This window comes from Lasioglossum baleicum, unplaced genomic scaffold (genome assembly GCF_051020765.1).
Source record: "Lasioglossum baleicum unplaced genomic scaffold, iyLasBale1 scaffold0025, whole genome shotgun sequence".
In the NCBI taxonomy this organism is placed as follows: Eukaryota; Metazoa; Arthropoda; class Insecta; order Hymenoptera; family Halictidae; genus Lasioglossum; species Lasioglossum baleicum.
This window is the reverse complement of record NW_027469085.1, coordinates 197,863-219,565: the sequence shown is the minus strand read 5'-3', so window position 1 is coordinate 219,565 and position 21,703 is coordinate 197,863. Positions and strand designations below refer to the sequence as shown.

Below are 21,703 nucleotides of genomic sequence, written 5' to 3'. Positions count from 1 at the left end.
CACACGGGTCTGGTCATGATTTTAACGAGATTATGTTTATATCTAATAATATGAGTGTCCAAAGTAGAGTAAAAATCTAGGAAAAAAACCAGCAGATTTCAATGCATTTTTCTGTCCCCAAAAGACTTTTTGACTTATATTATGACCAGACCCGTGTGTGATGAACCATCCTCTCTAGAATGAGCCCTCAGCCAGCCCAAAATCTGCTCAAATAAGGACAAACAACCGATTCGCGCAGACCCACTTTTTCGATCGAAAATCTAGTAAGATTCTAGTTATTTGCTAGATATTTGCTATTTACTAGAATCTTACTAGATTTTCGATCGAAAAAGTGGGTCTGCGCGAATCGGTTGTTTGTCCTTATTTGAGCAGATTTTGGGCTGGCTGAGGGCTCATTCTAGAGAGGATGGTTCATCACACACGGGTCTGGTCATAATATAAGTCAAAAAGTCTTTTGGGGACAGAAAAATGCATTGAAATCTGCTGGTTTTTTTCCTAGATTTTTACTCTACTTTGGACACTCATATTATTAGATATAAACATAATCTCGTTAAAATCATGACCAGACCCGTGTGTGATGAACCTTCCTCTTTCGAATGAGCCCTCACCCAGCCCACAATTAGCTCAAATAAGGACAAACAACCGATCCGCGCAGACCCATGTTTCGGACCCAAAATCTAGTAAGATTCTAGTAATTTTCTAGTTCCAAATCGAGGGTAGACTACCCCCTTATATCATTTTGTGACATCCCTAGTAGCATTTACGGTTGGCCAACGGTGGCCAACGGTTGGGAGTTTGTTGGGGAATGGTGGGGCATGGTTAGTGGTTTTGCCGACAAATCCCCAACCTAGGGCCAACGAAGAAAAATTACGTCAGTTTGCCGACGAATACCCAACGTTGGGCCAACGACGAATAACCAACATAGGGCCAACGACGAATACCCAACATAAGGCCAACGAAGAAAAATTACCGTCAGTTTGCCGACGAATACCCAACGTTGGGCCAACGACGAATAACCAACATAGGGCCAACGACGAATACCCAACATAAGGCCAACGAAGAAAAATTACCGTCAGTTTGCCGACGAATACCCAACGTTGGGCCAACGACGAATACCCAACATAGGGCCAACGACGAATACCCAACATAGGACCAACGAAGAAAAATTACGTCAGTTTGCCGACGAATACCCAACGTTGGGCCAACGACGAATAACCAACATAGGGCCAACGACGAATACCCAACATAAGGCCAACGAAGAAAAATTACCGTCAGTTTGCCGACGAATACCCAACGTTGGGCCAACGACGAATAACCAACATAGGGCCAACGACGAATACCCAACATAGGACCAACGACGAATACCCAACATAAGGCCAACGAAGAAAAATTACGTCAGTTTGCCGACGAATACCCAACGTTGGGCCAACGACGAATACCCAACATAGGGCCAACGACGAATACCCAACATAGGACCAACGAAGAAAAATTACGTCAGTTTGCCGACGAATACCCAACGTTGGGCCAACGACGAATAACCAACATAGGGCCAACGACGAATACCCAACATAAGGCCAACGAAGAAAAATTACGTCAGTTTGCCGACGAATACCCAACGTTGGGTCAACGACGAATACCCAACATACAGTGATGCCGAAATCGTGGTACTGTGGTACTAAGCCGTGGTACGAGACCCCCCCACTATGACCTACCGTTGCCCCTACTGGCCTTCTCCAACTCGCTCGCGCGCTACACTCACCAACGTACCTCTCCTAGGATATGAGAGGTACGTTGGTGAGTGTAGCGCGCGAGCGAGTTGGAGAAGGCCAGTAGGGGCAACGGTAGGTCATAGTGGGGGGGTCTCGTACCACGGCTTAGTACCACAGTACCACGATTTCGGCATCACTGCCAACATAGGACCAACGACGATTACCCGTCGTTCAAGATATATGTAGCGTCGATCGTCATTTGGTATTTGTCGATTTTCACTATTTCATTCTTCTGTGCTGTGTCGAACTGTCGAAGTGGTCGTTCTTTGTGTCGCGTGTTCTACTTCATTTCATTAACAAAAAATTTTGATAATGTACAAAGTGGTGGAATTTAATTCAACACCATTAATTTAATTCAATTCAGCATCATCGTTCGGTAGAACAGCAGCCATATGGATGCAGCTACGCCAAATATTTGTAAGTATATTGTTAAATTAGTAATGAGTGGTTTAGTTTAACAATTATTTATACCTATACTTAATTATACGTGTTACCACGTATTGTAGATACTTTCTAAAGAATGTGTGTAATTTATGCATGCATTCAATTGCAATTAACAATTTTGTTTCCTTTTGCTTTTCTTGTTGTAAGATTAATTTCTATGTCATTTTTCAGATTTTACTGAGGCACAAGTGTTCGATGGATCATCAGCCATGCAGCTACGCCAAATATTTGTAAGTATATTGTTAAATTAGTAATGAGTGGTTTAGTTTAACAATTATTTATACCTATACTTAATTATACGTGTTACCACGTATTGTAGATACTTTCTAAAGAATGTGTGTAATTTATGCATGCATTCAATTGCAATTAACAATTTTGTTTCCTTTTGCTTTTCTTGTTGTAAGATTAATTTCTATGTCATTTTTCAGATTTTACTGAGGCACAAGTGTTCGATTGATCATCAGCCATGCAGCTACGCCAATATCTATAACTGCGAAAAACAGTTGTATTTTAAGTACGTCGTTATCCGATTCTTGTTTCACCATCTTAAGCGGAACTGTTGTAATTATCAGAACTATTGAAGAGGTGTAATATGAATGTAATATCATATTACTAATGTGCAACGTGTTATGTATGTAATATGAATGTAATGTCATATTACTAATGTGCAATGTGTGTTATGTACGTAATATAATATGTAATGTAAGGAATCTTACTTTTATAATATGTAATATATGTATACATTTCGTACATATATATGTAAGAAATCCGTTATATGCTAGCGTGCATAATAAGTTAGTACTTATATATTAATATAATATGTGAGGCAAAAATTGTTACCTCACAAAATGACTGATTGTGAGATATAAAAATAAAATATTTTTATAATACACATATATATATGTATATAATTAATTGACCCTACAGAAAGAATCCTTTTGTTGGCTTTTCGTATTATAGTAATGTAGGCCCTACGTTGGGTATTACCGTTGGCCCTACGTTGGGTATTACCGTTGGCCCGACATTGGACGTGATCGTTGGCCCTACGTTGGGTATTACCGTTGGCCCGACATTGGACGTGATCGTTGGCCCTACGTTGGGTATTACCGTTGGCCCGACATTGGACGTGATCGTTGGCCCTACGTTGGGTATTACCGTTGGCCCGACATTGGACGTGATCGTTGGCCCTACGTTGGGTATTACCGTTGGCCCGACATTGGACGTGATCGTTGGCCCTACGTTGGGTATTACCGTTGGCCCGACGCTGGCGCAACGTTGGCTGAACGTTGGCCCAACGTTGGCCCTGACTGTTGGCCCAACTGCAAAAAAGAGCGACATTTCTAACGGTTGCCCAACGCAAACCCCCAACGTAGGCCCAACGAAACGCCAACCGTAAATGCTACTAGGGATTAGTGATTAATAGTATGATAAAAATACTTGAATCAACTTATCCTGTTGTATTATATTAATTTCGATAACATATATACGTTGCTCTAATTTTATTTCTGAATTTCTCTAGCGATGGTATGGCAGGTAGAAGAAGGAATGTAACGGTACGTGACATTTTTAACTAAAAGACGAAATAACAAAAATACATTAAACTATTGTCGACCATAGTTGTCGTTCAATTTAAAAGTGATCGTCCATAGTGTATCAACGTCATAATGCTGTATGAAATGCAACTAACGGGAAGCTAAAAGCAGGGCATTATGCAACACAGTACCCGATCATTCAACAAACTATGGTTTCAGATGTGGGACGTTTGTGCCATTGTCAACTTACGTGTTTATCATCGAACTTCACTTGCTCCTAGCATCTTTTCCCGATCGAATAATATTACACGGTGACACAGTATTCGAACTATTTCTCTGTCCTTTCTTTCTCTTTACGCGCGACAAGAGTTATTTAAAACTGGCCAGTGTAATTGAATATATCCGCACGGATATGTCGCTATGCTTTAAATAACTGTACTCCCGAATTACCCGGTTGGACATCACCGCTGTGTGTAAAAATTCACTAAATAGTTTTTCGCATGCAATCATTATATTAAATTATATTATAATATACTAACGATATTAACTTCTTTGGTAAATGTTCGTACATGTTCATGTATTTATCATAACCACGGAAATACATTGGAAAAATTTGTTTTTATTTGTATCGCATAATATATTGCAACAACGAAACGAGAACGAAAATTTCAAAAAGGCAATTACCATTTGTAAAATTATATATTTATTGTTTTTTTAAATCAATTTCTATACGTAAAATCCGCATCGTTTTTCATCTTTCTAATAAACACAATTTTATTAACTCCGAAATTCAAAATTGACATTTTCACTTATTTCTATAATAGTACAAATTCACTTTACGGTTCTGCTCGTTATACTGTTGGTATTATAATCAATTAAAACTAATTTGACCTTGGTCAGTAAACAGATAAGGTTTCTCCAGGATTTAATGTGTTACAATCTGCTCTGATTGTGAGACCACTTATAGCACTGAACATAGTGAATCCGATACGTCTGCAGTAATGTCCTTGACAGAGTTAGTTGACTTACAATGTAATGAGGTAAAGTGGGTTCATGAGTGAGGCACAATAACGGGTTAACCAACAGTAGCGTATTACGGGGCCCCATTACGTGTGAATTATATAAAAATTTATTTTACACATTTGCTCGTGGCCTTTCTCAATTACAATGTATTACTTTTAACAATTCCGAAGAATATTTTAGAAATGTCCAGTACGTTCGTTCGACTATCATTTTGATATCAACTTAAATAAATGCTTAGGTCGCGATCAAATTATTTAACGCAACGGTTTTAAAGGAAAATAATACAAATGACAAATGTACACAGTTATGATTGAATGTTTTTATTCATTTTACGAAGTATTAACTACATTTATTACATAAGTAAATGATTCCATGTTTGTTTATGAATGTGGGTTAACTTCAATTTTTATCATTATAAAAAAGAAAGTAAATTTTATTTACAAGAATCAAAAGACTCTCCTTTGTGCTTTTTGGCTGCTTGGAGATCGTCCTGATTCTCTGATTTTAACATTAACCTGGGAATTCGCTTCGATTTTAAATATGACATCGTTTCACTTGACGATCTAAAAAGAAAGATTGATGAATATTTTATCGAAATATACGTTTAAGAAATTTTAACCACACTGTTATTCAGAGTGCCTGATAAAATCTTTTAATTTAACTTGTATTACTTAATTCGTAAAGTCTAATGTTTACCTCGGATGAGTAGTTTTGCATTCTGTCAACATATCCGTTGAATTACTTTCAGTCGAACTGGAACTTGTACATGGAGAATAAGGAATGATCTGATAAGTAGTCCTACTGATTACTTCGTTAGTTGGTTCGATATTTTCTGTTTGATTTGGCATACTGTTACTAAGACGATTCTCGCCATCTAACGTAGACTTTTTTTTATCTTCTAAATCCGACTTTATCGACTTTATATCAACGTGGTTTTCAGCCTTAGTTTTTAATTTACCATCTTGTGTAGGAAAGTTTACAACAGGTATAGTAATAGTTTTATCTCCTTTGGTTGAATTCATTAATGTAATTAATAACTTCGAGAGTTCTTCTCGTTTCCTTGTCACAACTATTTCTTCAAACCAATTTTTCAACGTCTTAATTGGTAATGTATAATCTTTAATGGGACTCTGAAAAGGTATTATTATTGTGCGATCAGCGTTTAATTCTATTCCTTGACAACAATAATAAAGGGAAATCGTTTCGCCATAAACTTACCTTAAAGAAGCTCTCCACATATTGTAATACATATAAGCCGCAATCAGTGAAATTTGATTGCTGAGGAACTTTCAACGACGCTCCTCTAATAGTATCCTTTGAAAATACTTTTTCCCTTCCCATTTTTGCAACATATTCGCAGCTCAAGTAATCCCTTAACGTAGCTACCACTCGTGCTCTACTTGCTCCAGCAAGAGAATCAAATATTAATATGCACGGCCTATTAACAACAAAAGTAGAATTACGCTGAAAGCTCTGCTAAACCATTCGGTAATATAGACAAAATACTTACACTTTAACTACACTTTTGTCTTGTGGCACATTCTGTTCAATTTTTATCGAATGACTTTTATCCTCTACACTTTCAGATTCATCCTAATTTAAAAATTGGTAATATAATACATTTGAAAAATTTAAATAAATAGATTTAATAAACTTACATCCTCTTCACTGTCCATCTCCATTTCTTCGTCATCACCTTCCGCTTCATCTCTCTCGGAACTATCATCAGGTTGGTCTATTGTTATAGTCGTCGTGACAGGTGACAGAGTTGTGCTCCCAATCGTAACAGCTTGAAGCTTTACTTCTTTCAATTTTTTACTTTTCTGTACAGTCTTACGGATATTGTTTTCCTCGGAATGGGTACGCTTTGTGGAGACTTCGCCCACCAATCCAGGAAAACAAATAATAGCCAAGAACCAGTGGGCACTGCAATATATGGTTTATATAATAAACAATCGGAGAAACAGATGAATAACAAATCCTTTGCTTGACATTTTGTGAACACTTACTGCTCATTTATAGGAATTATAACAAAGTCTTTCTCAAATATGTTCACGTTTTTTGACCACTTTTGCACCCTTGCATGTCTCTTTGCAGGAGGTGAAAGAGGAACATTACTTTCAACAGCTTGGGTGTGTGGACTTGTCAACCGTTTATAAAAGTATGAACTAAATACATGTGTTCTTTGCTGATCACTCCTCGACAGAACTTCTAATGTTAAGTATTTCAAATAGAAGTCTATAATTACGTCATTTAAAAACTGATCTTCACCAAGACACAAGTAATCTTCAGTGTTAATGGCTATGCCACCCTTTGCAGGTGGTGGAGGATATACAGTTAATCTGTAAAAAGGAATTTATTACATTGAATCTTATGTGAACATACAGCGAATAATAAACCATAATAAAAGTAACTAAATCTATTTCTCACGTTTGTATACCGCTACTAATAGTAGAATTGTTTAATGAAGATGCTTGACTGTCTCTCCTCGACAAGCTTTGAATTTGTGAAGTCTAAAAAGATGCAAATTATAAATGACAATTTTGATTTCACAATGAAACACTCATGAGAATGATCTGTGTTTCGAGTTTCATGTTACATACATCTTTTGGTGATGCTCGAACAAGGATATCATTTGCTTCTTTCGAAGTCAACTCTTCTAGCAATTGTCTCTGCGAGAATAAGCTTTTAAGCACAACTTTCGATTCCTCGGATAATTTCTCAGGCAGTAAAGTTATTCGTTTATGCGTATGATCTATATGAAAAAAGCACATTAAATTTGTTCACATTCGCTTCTTTACTAAGATATAGTTTACATTCCGTTCTAAAGTTAGAGTACCTTTTCCTGCAGGATCGTAGTATGGTCCTTTGGGGTCTTGCATTCCTAACAATTCACGAATCATAGCACCACTGTTCGTAGACGTATAAAAGAAAAGCACTGGCATTGCTTTCCCAAAATGAATTAGTACCTTTACAAGATCTTGCAACTTAACTTCTAATGTCACAAAGCTTTTATCTAAAACAAAATACACATATGCAAACATTTAATTTAATAAGATACTATGAACCAATTTTTGTTGACACAGTTACTAATAAAATTAAGTTTACCATCTTCCAATAAAGGTACACCAAATCTGACTCCATTTCGAGAGATTAATACTCTTTCCCGAGGAACATATTTATAAGATCCTATCCTTACTGTTCGACACAACAAAGAGGTATGAGGAGATGAAACTGAATTATCTGAAAAGCATCAAACTTTATGTTATTCTTATGTCTAATACAAAAAGATTGTATTATTTACTATATTATAGTATCTGCATTTGATAGCATAAAATATTGATCTTGCATAGTGTGACAAAACGATAATAAAAAATGCATTGATCCATTTAACCTTGCGTCGGGAGCAACCGATCTGACAGACACAGTGCGATCATTTAGTATCTCGAAAACACAAGTGACTCAGTCACCCCCACCCTTGGGGAGGGCCAAAAGGGTGGCGCTACGAGTGTAGACGGCACCAAGTGCACTATTTCCCTAACGGCAATTGTATAAATGAACTTAATTAGGTGTTTATCCCGTCAAGCACATTGCGTCCGAACTCTGTGGTCCAGATATTGCACCCGACGGAAGGTTAAGAAAATGAAACTTGACTGCCGTATCTCTTAAGTTAAGAATATTAAAAAACTTTCTCTTTGATCACGCTTAAGCACAGAGACACTATTTATGTTCATGTATCTGCACATTGTTCAACATAATTACAATATCATTTATTAAAGATTACCTTTCATATCTTCACTTTCCATATCATAATCTGTACTTATGCTAGAAATAGAATTGTTTGTAATTACTGGTTCCTTTTCAAGAATGGTGTCAGTTTCTTCATCAAAAGTATTATGTGTAAGATGTGATAATGTACTGTTATTACAGCCCTCCGATGCTTTAGCTTTGCCTTCCTCCTCTTCATCCGATGAAATTGTTAAACATTCTACACAATAAATATCACGTGTGAGGAATCGAAGATTACAACAGTATCTGTAGTACGTTCAAACACTTGAATTAAGAATGATAACAAGTAGTACAGCTACAAAACAATAAAGTTTATTTATTAGTAAATCTCTGTTACTTTCAGACTATGAATACTAAATCAGTTTTGGTATGTTTATGCCGTAGTTAAACGTTATTTAGACATCTTGTATTTAGCACTCGGTAGGCTGTTTGAAGTTTTGAAGGTTAATGCAAATACCGCGATGCACGCATGCACGTACCTTAACCCCTCACGATTGCATCCCGTGACGCAATGTCATTCATACGACGTTTTAAACGAGTTACTTTGCAATGCGATATTATTCATGTTGCGATGTATTCTCTTTTTAATGTTTGCAACTGCGTTTACAAAGTATTCCACTTCTACATTAATTATATGACTAAATATATTTAGTACATACATGTTCACTTGGCATTCCATGAATGTAATGATTGCACGACAACGTAAAAGTTATTTTCGTAATCGTTACGTGATATTATATGCAAAACTATTCTGAATTATTTCATATACTATTTCGTAAGTATTTACTTATATTCTTCATTTAGACTTCATTTAATGCAGCTGTTTTCATTATGGAAGTGGACGTGCTGTACGCATAGTGCACAGTAACAATAGTAATAATTAGACTGCGGATCTTTATGCATTTATAGTAAAATTGAGTAGATAAAATTCAAAATTGTTGGAAAATTTAAAAAATTGTTTATAACATTCAATTTAGTTTCTATTTCTTGCGATCAATGCAGACAATTTTTATTTTGCATGAAGATCCACAGTCTAGTAATAATGAGTAAGAATTTTGACACTTTATGGTATTCTATATTCTATGAACGACATTTATCGTGTACAAAGACCTATTTTATGTTTCCTAGTAATTAGTAAAATAAAATTTATGAAAAGGGGATCGATCCTTTTCTTTCTCCTTCCCGTAATTCCCGTAATTCATTAAATATTTTGTTAACGCTTGTCCCTTCTTTTAAATTTAATATCATTTTTATTTTAGTTGGATTTAATCGTTTACCGCGTCCCATTTTCGTAACTTATAAAGAATATAAAAATATAACGATTATTTTAAGAAAGATTTTTTAAGTTAATAGAATCTTGTCTATTCACTGTCTTTCAAACACCAAGTTAAATATTACAGCATATCCTATCGTACTGACGCACCGGTTTTTCATGTAAACAATAGAGATCTATGTATATAAAAGATCATTGTACACATCATTGGTATCGAGAAATCCAGGGGTGTCCTATCGGTTTGTCGCGGATCATATTGACGTCTCAACTTAAAAGCTAGTTTCATACTTCATAGATCTGTGTTTCGTCTTTGAAAATTGTCTTATTGATAAATACCCAGTAAGCAAATGTGCTCGATTTTGGACGAGCAGCTGTGCGCGCATAAGGGTACGCGCACAGTGGACCCGTTTTCGTCCGATTTGGCCGATGTTCGACGCATCTGTCTCTTTTTTCAAGCGTGCGAGAAAGAGACACAACGTCGGACGTCGGCCGAAACGGGTCCACTGTGCGCGTACCCTAAGTAGCGCATTCAGCCGGCAGAAAGACGGGGCATCAGCCCGGCAGAAGCTGCCGAGCAGAATCCAGGATTGTACCCGAGCAGTTTCTGGCGGGGCTAGGCCGGGCCGGACAGATGCCCGGTCTTTCTGCCAGGCATACGCGCACACAGCTACCCGTCCAAAATCGAGCATCTGGTGCTTCGAGTGACGTTCGGTCAGTATAATGCCCGGTATCCAGACAACCAGGTCTGCCATCAATGCTTCGATTGTGCCCAAACTTTCTCACGCATGCGCGGCGATTTCAGCCTCAGTAACGTACGCCTCTCGATGAAATGGGGTTCCTTGAGCACCCCACAGAACTTTAAAAAATTTATATGATTTGATGCTAAAAAATGAATGTATACCAAGTGTATTTGTGTATATTTTGTAACTCGTAGGACACGTCCTGGAGTCTTTTTGTGCGGTAAGATTATTTCGGTACATTCCTGCCAATATAACTGCCTCAGGGCTCTGGCCGCTCTGCTACCCAATAGTAGATACTCTAGCGGCCATCCATCGTACGAAAAAGTTTGGGCACAATCGAAGCACTGTCTGCCATGAGCAGAGCCTGCCTAGGGCGGAGAACGGGCAGAATACTATCGAAGCTACGCTCCGAGCTGCTCAAGGCAGGATTGGCTCAATTTTGGACGTTCGCCTGTACGCGCAGTTGTAACTTCCCAGACAACCAAGCGGGGCGGAGCCATATCTCGAGCCCAGCGTGTCGACGCCACCAAACGGTCACGTACAGTGGTCGAACGCCACTCGCAGCTGTCCAAGCCACACGATGACTAGATTGTGGCCACGCCACAAATGCGCGTGAGGGCTCATAGTGTTCCCTGGACACGATCTTGGCACATGATGTCGTTGCCACAATCCGGGCCGATCGTGTCTGGTTTAACGATCGGGCCGTTGTAAGAGGGCAGCACAGCCGCACTAACTCTTCCTTTTTGCATAAAAAAGTAACATTCAATTTAGTTTCTATCTCTTGCAATCGATGCAGACAATTTTTATTTTGCATAAAGATCCGCAGTCTAGGAAAACTACTACAAATACTACAATAAATAAAATCTATCATTTAATTTTCCCGCCTTGAATGTGTACAAAATAAGTAAAAAGGAAGAGTTAGTGCGGCTGTGCTGCCTCTTACAACGGCCCGATCGTTAAACCAGACACGATCGGCCCGGATTGTGGCAACTACATCATGTGCCAAGATCGTGTCCAGGGAAGACTACGAGCCCTCACGCGCATTTGTGGCCTGGACAGAATCAAGGATTTTGGCTGTCTGGGTTGTTCTGCCGTCCGTTGGAGCAGGACTTTGGGCATGGGCAGAATGAAGCCAGAATGCTGGCGGCTGGATCCCGAACCTGCTTTTGTTTAAGAGGACAACACGATCGCACTGATGTACCGGATGTTGTTTCCCTCGTTTTCTGTCCTTGCATATGCACAAAATAAAATTTTGCTTTCAAAAATCGATATTTCGAATTATCAGTAAAAAGGACGAGTGCTGTATATTTCGTACAATAAAAGTTTACTTCGCCGACATCTGTCACATTAGTGCGACCTACCCTCACTCAGTGATGCCGAAATCGTGGTACTGTGGTACTAAGCCGTGGTACGAGACCCCCCCACTATGACTCTCCTATTCATAGGAGGTACGTTGGTGAGTGTAGCGCGCGAGCGAGTTGGAGAAGGCCAGTAGGGGCAACGGTAGGTCATAGTGGGGGGGTCTCGTACCACGGCTTAGTACCACAGTACCACGATTTCGGCATCACTGCCCTCACTGACAGTGCTGCCCTGTAAAATGACATTCAGTGCGACGATGCTGCCCTGTATAGCGGCATTCGGCACTAGCCACATCAGTGCGATCGTGCTGCCTTCTTAAACAAAGGCAGATTCAGGGTCCAGCCGCCAGCATTCTGGCTTCGTTCTGCCCATGCCGAAAGCCCTGCTCCAACACACGGCAGAACAAGTTACAACTGCGCGTACAGACGAACGTCAGAAATGAAATTTGTGGTTATCGGGGTACCTGCTCGCCAGGCTGAGCTCGATTTCTGATCGAGGCAGGCCTGGCTGACTGGGTACTTATGCATGTGTAACAAGTATCCAATTTTTCCAAATTTAATTATATCCACCGACAGAGAGAACAATTTTCTATATTTGAATTATACTAGTTACGTTAAAGGCCAGAAGAAAATAAATTATTGTTTTCATACCTGGCTCTTTATGAATAGGCCTTGGTCTTAAACCACCTCTCCCTTTCCCCCTTCCGCGTTTATAAACAGGTCCATCTCGTTCTAATCTCTCCAGTTTTGCTGATGAATTTCTTTCATTGTTCTTCTTGTAAAATGTCTGAAAATACAGTACATTAAGGTACGATCACAGGTGTGTGTGTGTGTACATATAAAAATTGATTCACATGACAAATAGAGAGAAAATTAAAATAAAATTGATCTGGATGTTTATCAAAATCTACTTCTAATTTAACCTGACATATTGTTACATCAATACTATAACAAATTTCGACAGATATTTCTATACATACAAATTTTGATCTTTGTGAATATTAATATCTGTATACCACCATATATTTTGTATATCACCAATTATCTGGATCAGCAAGTATGAATACGCTACAGCAGTGTTCTATCATTATTCAATTCTTACATCGACAGACAGCATGGTCTCCTTCTTTTCATGCATACCCATTGTTACGGGCATGGACTTCACATCCTTGGGTAATTTTCTTTTACACCGTAAACATCGATTGAAGTCGAGTGAAGTGAAGCCACAGTGTGAACAGACAGCAAGCATTCCCTCAACGTGTATAGGTGCCTAGTTCCATACAAAACTTATTGTAGGTACTGTTTACGAATGTGTTAGCATACTAAAATTTTTCATTTTAAAACACTCTTATATAGAAGAATATGGGAATTATAAAAATAAACGGAAATTATTTATAAATATTCTCTACGATTCTATCGTAAGGTATGCTCTGCACTGGACTATGTATAGCCTTCTTTTAGAGGGTGCTTTTACATGTCAAAATAAAATAAAGAATAATCAAGAATAACTATATTACGTTTGAGACTTTGATTTCAAATTATTAACAATTAAAACAGATTTCCGTTTCTATTAAAGAGATTTTCAATCGTTATTGGTTTGAAAACGGAGCCTTTAGCATAACTTCATCATTCTTGATTTTTATTGATTTATTTTTTTGGTTTGTAGAATCATCCTCTAAAAGAACAATCGCATGTAGGTAAACATCTTGCAAATTAATATTAATTTGATTGTAATGTCATCTCAATGGTTTTAAGACCTAACATATATTTATTATGTGTTAACATAACATTATCTAGCTTATTTATTATATGTAGAAACAATATGCCAAATGAAATCAAATGTTTATTATATTTACTCCATGAATTAATATCGTCTATATTAATGTGCACAGCAATAATAACATAAGAAATAATGAACATTTTTATATGCGATACTCAATATTTGTGATAAATGATTTTCTTTTAGTTATGAAATATTATTTGTTTGATGATATGATTTTTTTAGTATTTCCAAATATGACTAAGTGGCACATATGCAGGGTATCCCACGTAACTGGAACAGGCTGTACCTCCTAAACGGTTGGGAATAGAAGATGATATAACTAAAAGTTGAATGGTGTCAGACTGTGCATCGGTGCATTAGAAATATACGACTGCACTTTTTTTTAAAATGGAAGCCTATGTGTTTGACTGCATCAATCAATGCAATGTATTGTGCTCTATGTAAAAGTACTAACATACTTATGCCCTAAACTTATTCGTTAGGAAGTTATCGAAACTAAAAGTTCTCTGAATTATAATGGAACATAACGTAGGTACTCTGTAACACTTGCCGAGAGACCGAAATAATTCAGAGAACTTTTAGTTTCCATAACTTCCTGACGAATAAGTTTAGGACATAAATACGTTAGTACTTTTATGTAAAGCACACAAGAAACTGCATCGATTGGTGCAGTCAAACACATGGGCTTCCATTAAAAAAAAAAAGTGCAGTTGCAGTTTTCTGATGCACCGATGCACAAGAGTGCATAAAATTAGATGCATATTATGCACTGTCTGATACCATTCAATTTTTACTTATAACTTCTTCTATTCCCAACCGTTTACGAGGTACAGCCTGTTCCAGTTGCGTGGGACACCCTGTATACTATTTACGAATTACAATTATTTATTCATAAAAACGTAGATCAGAATGATTTTTTTTATTATTTGATACATTTGAATACAAAGATTTTCTGTATCAAAAATTCATGTACATATTCATATGAACAACTTTTAATATTTGTGTATGGCAAATTTACACTTGTAATTATGCCTACATGCTTTCATAAATCATTTATAAAATATAACGTATAAAATTACACGATATTCTCTATGAAATAATATAATCTGAAAAAAAATAATAACGTATTTTACTTACCTCTTTTTGTTGAATAGGATTGCTATTTTCGTCCGGCGAACTAAAACATTAAATAATTTATCGTATTATTAATGCTCCTGCATGAATTTTCGATACTTAAAATTTAATACCGAACTTACCTATGTGAATTATCTAAATTGACGCCTGGGTTATCTTGTGAACTATCATGTTCAGGTGTGTCATGTGGTGATGTAACTGCAGAAGCTTTAGCATCCACGATATAGTTTATACCCAAGGTGGGATCATTAACTAAAGAAACAGTTGTCGATGGACAAAATATAATGTTTGCCTAAAAATTTATAAGCATATAGTTATGAATTTCAATACTTCTTTAAACTTCCAAGTAATGCTACGTCAAATAATGATAAATACCTGCTCCAATAAGTCTTGAACCGTACAATCCTCATTTGGTATGTCAAACTCAATTAATCTCTGTAAACCATTAGCAAATGTGACTAACATTTTTGCAATATTGCCCGTTATTTGACGCTGAACTATAGTATTCGTTGGATTATCGATAACTTGTTGAAGATAAGCGATACTTTCAGATGAACTGTTTTCCGAATCAGTTTGTGACGAAATATTTTGCTGATTCGTTTGTTCTAAAACTGCCGAGATGTCTGAAGAGTCAACATCCATGGTTTGTGCGTTTTGTGATGGAGGTGACGCAGGAGAATCACGTTCATATTGCAATTTTTGTGTTAATGTCGGTTGTTTTTGTAGTTGTGGTGATTGCGCTGGAGATTGTTGTCTTTGATGTGCTGTACTCGCGGTTGTTTGTTGCCGTTGTGTATTTAATGTACCTAATTGCGACGTAGCGTTTGATAGTCGTTGCATATTACTCCCTTGTAGCCTTTGATCATTTTGCATTTGCTTTAATCTTGTTTGCTCCATTTTAGATTGTGGAGATTTCGACGTATGTTTTTGCATTAATGCAAGAGTTTGAGGTCTTGTATGCACTGTACTCAAGGAATTACGTATTGGTGTTGAAAGTGGGGTCACATTTTGCCCAACAGCACTAACTGATTTATTACAAAATGAAGGTGTAGATGCTCTGATATTTGACGCATTAGCGTTTTGTAGTTGAGGTCCAATGTTACTTGTTACATTCACTCTATCAAGTGTAGACGAGGATCCAATTTGTACACTGTTTGTTGAATGGCGATTTCTGTTTTGATATAACCTAAGTGGTTTCCTTTTTACAATTCCAGTATTGGTGACGGTCAATGGTGATAGTTCACAATGTCCATGTAGAAGATTCTAAAAATACACATAATTATTGTTCAATGTGCAATTACATTCGAAGGATATGGTATGCGATATGTAATATATGAGTTTATGTATTTACTTGGGAGGAAGTATTATTTTGATTTTCATTTAAATTGGCAGTCTGAGCTTTTTCTGATATTAATGGACTCTGTTTGGAAACTGCATTTAGTGTAACACTATTTTCCTGCATTTTTATCCATTGTATTTGTTGTCCATCATTATTACAACCTACCAAAGCCTTAGAACCTGAACACAATAACACTTTGTGTTATATAATATGTTATAAATTACTTTCTGACAACATTATTTGTTTGATTGACATGTAACACTAGCTTCTAGATGTGTACGAGAACCCGAAAATATCAGGCACGATTCCTGAGAATAATCCCAATATATTCGAGAACCTGTCTCGATACCGAATAAAATTCTTGACCCGTTCCAACCCGAGATTTTCAGGTTTCCACACACCTCTACTAACTTCTAATCCTCTTAATTGCGAAGATAGTGTTTAGAAATTATGGAATTTTTTAAATCAATGATAATTTGACTACATTTATTATAACTGTGTGAAATTAAATAGTGCTACTTATTTTAATATACAAGATAAGTTGACACAAATGCTTGATTTTAAAGAAAGCACTTAACTGTACTATGTAAAAAAAAATAATAGGATACAATAGAATCTATTTCAATAATCAGGGGTTAAATCAACTTAAACAATATAATGTGAACCTCAAAATTCCCAGGATCTTACCTTTATTATCGATAATATTTACAATATTTCCACTAACAGCGTTCGCGTTCACTGGTGTAGCCTTCAATACGCCTGGTGAAGAATTCAACTCGTTTGGATTGGTTTTGATTATAAAAACATTTTGCCTGAAAAAAACATTGGATTAAAGACCGTGTGAAATAATTTTACATTTGGATAATAATACAGACAGTGTAGGTAATATATTTTCTAATAGAAACATCTAAAATTAACTTTAGTTTTTCAGCCATAGCTGTTATCTTATATGGAATATTATAATGCATAATAGTTACTTTTTCTATAGACTCTTTTCTAGCAGTAATAGAAATATAAAGCAGTAATTGTATTAAATATACAATAGAAAAATGAATATAAAATTTAATTTGCAAGAGAGTATTACAATTATAAATGAAAATACTGAGGAAAAGAAGGTGCATTGGTACGTATCTAATTTAATTTAACAGAGTATATTTTTCATTATAAATTTAGCATAAACTGCGAAGTTTAAACTTTTACATAGATACATATATTCACTTCAAAACAACTGTCACGTTTAAATAAGTTTATATAAATTTGTTAACAAGTTTATAAGGGCATATGTAATTGTAAAACCAAGTTCAGTTATTCATTGTTTAATTAGAATGTAAAAATGGAAAGCCTAAAACAATAAATAATAATAATTAATAAAGCTATAACGACTAAAAACAGTTTGATTGTTAGTGTAGACAATATTTTGATCTCGTAAATACTTTATACTTTACACTATCACAAATTATTATAATACATATGGAGCAATTGTTATGCATGAAATTTATTTCTAACAGAGATATTACTACACCAATATTTTATAGTGTTCATTTTCTGAAACAGACATTATATGTATTTTACATGATATGCCCACATTTTGTGTTTATTTGTGTGTGTACACATCGCAATATTTTACCAAAATACTATAACTAACAATTAAAAGAAAAAAATAAGAGTATCAATAGAAAGCTTCTTTGAGGCACACATGTACAATATATACCTTGATAACAGACAAGAAAAAAATGTTTTATAACATAAAAACAGATAATGTAGCCATTTTCCTTAAAACCTACATCGATAAAAATGTATGATTTATTCATACTTGCAATTTTGGTACTATTATATACTTTTGCAAACATAATTAGAAGACTACCTTAAGAAGTGTTTATTAACACATTGTACGCCAGTTCTTTTCCTATCATTATGAATGTTTTTTTTTTTAAGAAAAACAAGAATGCATGAAGAAAAGAAAAATAGTAACGGATACTTATAAATGTTCAAAACTTATACATATATACGGGGTGATTCACGCGATTGTAACAAGCTATATCTTCTTTTTTGTTGGAAGTAGGAAAAAAGTTAGAGGCAAAAGATGAATGATTTAAAGTTTTTCGGTGTAACAAGGTATAGCTTGTAATAATTACATGAATCACCTGGCATAGGCCAACAGTGGAATCACGTGTTAACATAGGCCCAACATACAATGTGTTAAGAAGGTGTTATATTTTCATATTCTGTGTTATAATATTTGAAACTACATGTGAGGATTGCGCAATTGAAATACCTACACGTCAAAATTGTATTTCATTCAAAACATATTTCTATATACATGAAATTTTATATGCCTGTTTACAAGATTGTAATTGCAATTAAAGTACTTATTGTTAAAGTGTCATGTAACTGTTGTTATAATTACATAGTAAAAATGTGTTTCCTACGAATAAAAAATATACACAAAAAGTATAGATTTATTGACATCTTTCATAATTGATATTTAATTTTAATAACCAGTGCCACGTACCAATATCCCCTTCGTCTTCCTCAAATATTTAATATCTTTACATTCCTAGATGTATGTCGATACATGTATGTACAAAATTGAAAGTAAATAAATGACACGTTACTACTTGAATATTTGGAAGGTCGAAATACATGCGCATGAAAATTACCCTTGTTCCAATTGCGGTGCAGAGACTTGATTCCCTAAATTAATTTGCGGCGAAAATATCGCTTGCCCGCTGTTTTGTGGTGCAGCGGTATAAGTCAAAATTTGCTGAGAACCATTGCCACTGTTATTTACGTCTTCGACAACTAATTGAACACTTTGACCATCTAGAGAACAAATTCTCTGTACTTCTTCGAGCGTTAATGTACCACTGGCATTGGTCACAAAATTATAATATTGTGCCATATTATTCAAGACTTAACTGCTTGCAAATATGATCTTTTGTCAGTCAATGTAGATTAGTGTTAAATTGCTTAATATCGCTACTATACAGGATTACACCAGTCCATCAATATCATATCTGTAGAGCGACGAATTAGTATCTGCTCAAGAAAACCTATTAAAAATAATTTGAAGTTACTTATTATTTCTATTTCCATAGTACATTATTTTACATTTCAGGTAATACAATTTGGTAGAAAAAGGAAATAGAACTGTATAAACAAATTTTGGATGGAAACTAGAATGATGCTAATAAACAGATTTACTATTTCATAATTAGTGAATTTATTTCAAGTAAAATCATATTGCAAAAATTTCGTAGAATATAACATTCCAATTCCAAAGCTTTCAACATATAATAGAATACAATAGAATCAATACAAATTACACTTAATAAAAGACCAATTCATCATACAGATGTATTAAAGAACTATGTTAATTAAATCGTATATTTACATATTTGCAAAAAGTGACTCATTTATACATTTGCTGACAGTGATTTGTATTAAAATAATTTGTATTCTTCTGTTCATGGCATAAAATTTCTATATTATTTCATGTATATTACCACAAGTAATTGAAAGAAATATGTATATCATAAACAATAAAAAATATAGTTTCGACAAACATATAAAGCATATATTGAAAACATTTATTCTTTATATAAGTACACATAAAGTAAAAAATGTAACTTCTTAAGTAGTCTCCTACAAATTCCTGACTTGCTTTATACTTAGAAATCACTATTATTTAAATCTAAGTTTTCAATATAATTAAGTAACTTTATGCACAATTAAAATGCCCAAACAAAGCTGTACAACATGTGCTTCAAAGATACAAATTCACGTGAGTTAAGAAAGATTTGCTAATGACAAATTACAATAATAGTTATTAATCGTACTAAGCACATATAAGAAAATTTATATTGTCAAATGATAACATCATGAGAGTTCTTAGACCACGAACTTCATCAAAATTGTTAACGGAATAAAATTTAAACGTGGGCAATACACAAAATAAATAATATGTTATCCATAATAAAGTAATCATCATAGTAAATTAAATAATTTCAATAACATACAACTCTATACGTGTTAATGTTACATTTTGTTACGAGATGCGTACCACTATTGAATACATAATACGCATTCTCATATAACTATAACTGTAAACAAAATATTATTGATGATACGTTGATTAGTTACTGTTTTTATAAACTACAAAAAATATAGGAAGCATATCAGTGCTAGCATAAAAATAAAATTTATACATAGTGTAATAAATGGAGTTACTTATGTCAAAACATGTTTTAAAATTTTTTGTTATTTTTGAAGCATTTTGAATTTATAAACTCATGTAGCTTGTTGTAAACTATTCAAGTGTTATTTTCTGGACTGTAAAATATTCGCTAATTCAGATAATTAACTACGAACATGTATATGCAAAATGATGTATACATATACAATTAAATAATTTTGTTAAATAACGTAACACATGTCAATAGCAAATAATGTTAACGTTACAAAATTCATAAAGTGAGCACAACAAATAAACGAAGGTCAATATTCAAAATGTACTAACATTATTATTATGTACTCAAAAACAAATTGTCTTAAAATTACTCGTATTTAAATAATTATTAGTTTATTGATCATCATTTTGCATAGATATGCTGCATATTAATAAATGTGTACCAAAAATTCAATGTGTGTGAATCGTTCCCGTGAAAAAAAACGAATCATCACAGAACACAGCTGATGAAATATAACTAAAAGCTTTTACAGATTTATTAAGATTTTCATCATAGCATGTGTTGTGCACTCCATTAAAGAATAAATCGCGATAAAACAAGATATGCACAATTTTACTTATTACATCTCCTATTATTACTGTCGACGAAACACTTGAAAGAGCAAACTACAATTTGGTACAGTAATATAACAGCAGGAAATATTTAAATTTTACAAAATCATAACCTAAAAATGGGAGAAAAGAGAATCGATCTTTAAATCTTCGTATTTTACGAAATAAAGTTGGAAGCTAAAACTAGAGACGTACAAATGACAAATTTTCGAATTACCGCAAATCGTAGAATGTATTTATGAATCAATGTTGAAACGTGCAACGTAAATTATGGTAAAATCGTTTGAGAATTTTATCATAACCTTATTTGAAAATAGCAACAATATTCAGTAAGAGTCATATTGAAATAGTATTAAAGAAATTCGCGTTTCACTGAAGTGTAAAGCGGCTTTATTGTCATCTCCAAATGAAAAACATGCGGAATTACCGACTCGAATACGAACCGACGTCTAGAGCACACATTAGAAATTTTTTAATAACTGACAACCATGTTACTTACAGTCGTTTGTGCAAGGTGCAGTAAATATAAAGTTCCAAATTCAGCAATAACAAATACTTCTTGGATCGTACTAAAATTATTTCGTTATACAGCGCGCAAGTAAATAACAATTCCAATTCGCCATTTTACGTTACCGTTTACGTGAAAGAATCGCAAAGCAACCGATAGACCGCAAAAGATTACGCCACTGCGTCACTGAAGCAGTTTCCGGCTCCGGTT

The 21,703-nt window shown here is 35.0% G+C and overlaps 1 protein-coding gene and 1 long non-coding RNA gene across 4 annotated transcripts; one reads left to right on the top strand and one right to left on the bottom strand.

Moving 5' to 3' along the window:
* Positions 1-1,843: 1,843 nt before the first annotated feature.
* Positions 1,844-5,662, top strand: LOC143219352 (uncharacterized). The gene is made up of 3 exons (XR_013011296.1): positions 1,844-2,186; positions 2,385-2,443; positions 2,642-5,662. It is a non-coding gene; the product is annotated as an uncharacterized LOC143219352 (long non-coding RNA).
* Positions 5,073-21,686, bottom strand: LOC143219351 (uncharacterized). 3 transcript variants are annotated; one of them, XM_076445354.1, is made up of 20 exons: positions 21,485-21,686; positions 18,845-19,237; positions 16,872-16,996; positions 16,197-16,363; positions 15,221-16,108; positions 14,968-15,137; positions 14,849-14,888; positions 13,031-13,198; positions 12,580-12,715; positions 8,553-8,756; positions 7,877-8,011; positions 7,608-7,784; positions 7,372-7,523; positions 7,199-7,281; positions 6,778-7,110; positions 6,427-6,694; positions 6,279-6,361; positions 5,987-6,206; positions 5,465-5,898; positions 5,073-5,331 (listed from the first exon to the last, which is right to left on the bottom strand). In XM_076445354.1, the coding sequence occupies exons 2-20, from the start codon at positions 19,084-19,086 to the stop codon at positions 5,202-5,204; spliced, it is 4,155 nt and encodes a 1,384-aa protein (XP_076301469.1). In that variant the 5' UTR covers positions 19,087-19,237; positions 21,485-21,686; the 3' UTR covers positions 5,073-5,201. The 3 variants fall into 3 exon arrangements, with proteins under 3 accessions (XP_076301469.1, XP_076301470.1, XP_076301471.1); XM_076445355.1 differs by lacking the exon at positions 13,031-13,198; XM_076445356.1 differs by lacking the exon at positions 18,845-19,237.
* Positions 21,687-21,703: the final 17 nt, after the last annotated feature.

Excerpts from the sequence above, each read along its gene's own strand:
- LOC143219351 (XM_076445354.1), bottom strand. The coding sequence starts at position 19,086 with ATGGCACAATATTATAATTTTGTGACCAATGCCAGTGGTACATTAACG. Across the intron at positions 15,138-15,220 it reads TTCAAGACTTATTGGAGCAG|GCAAACATTATATTTTGTCC; the intron begins GTATTTATCATT and ends ATAAATTTTTAG. Across the intron at positions 6,695-6,777 it reads ATAATTCCTATAAATGAGCA|TGCCCACTGGTTCTTGGCTA; the intron begins GTAAGTGTTCAC and ends CATATATTGCAG.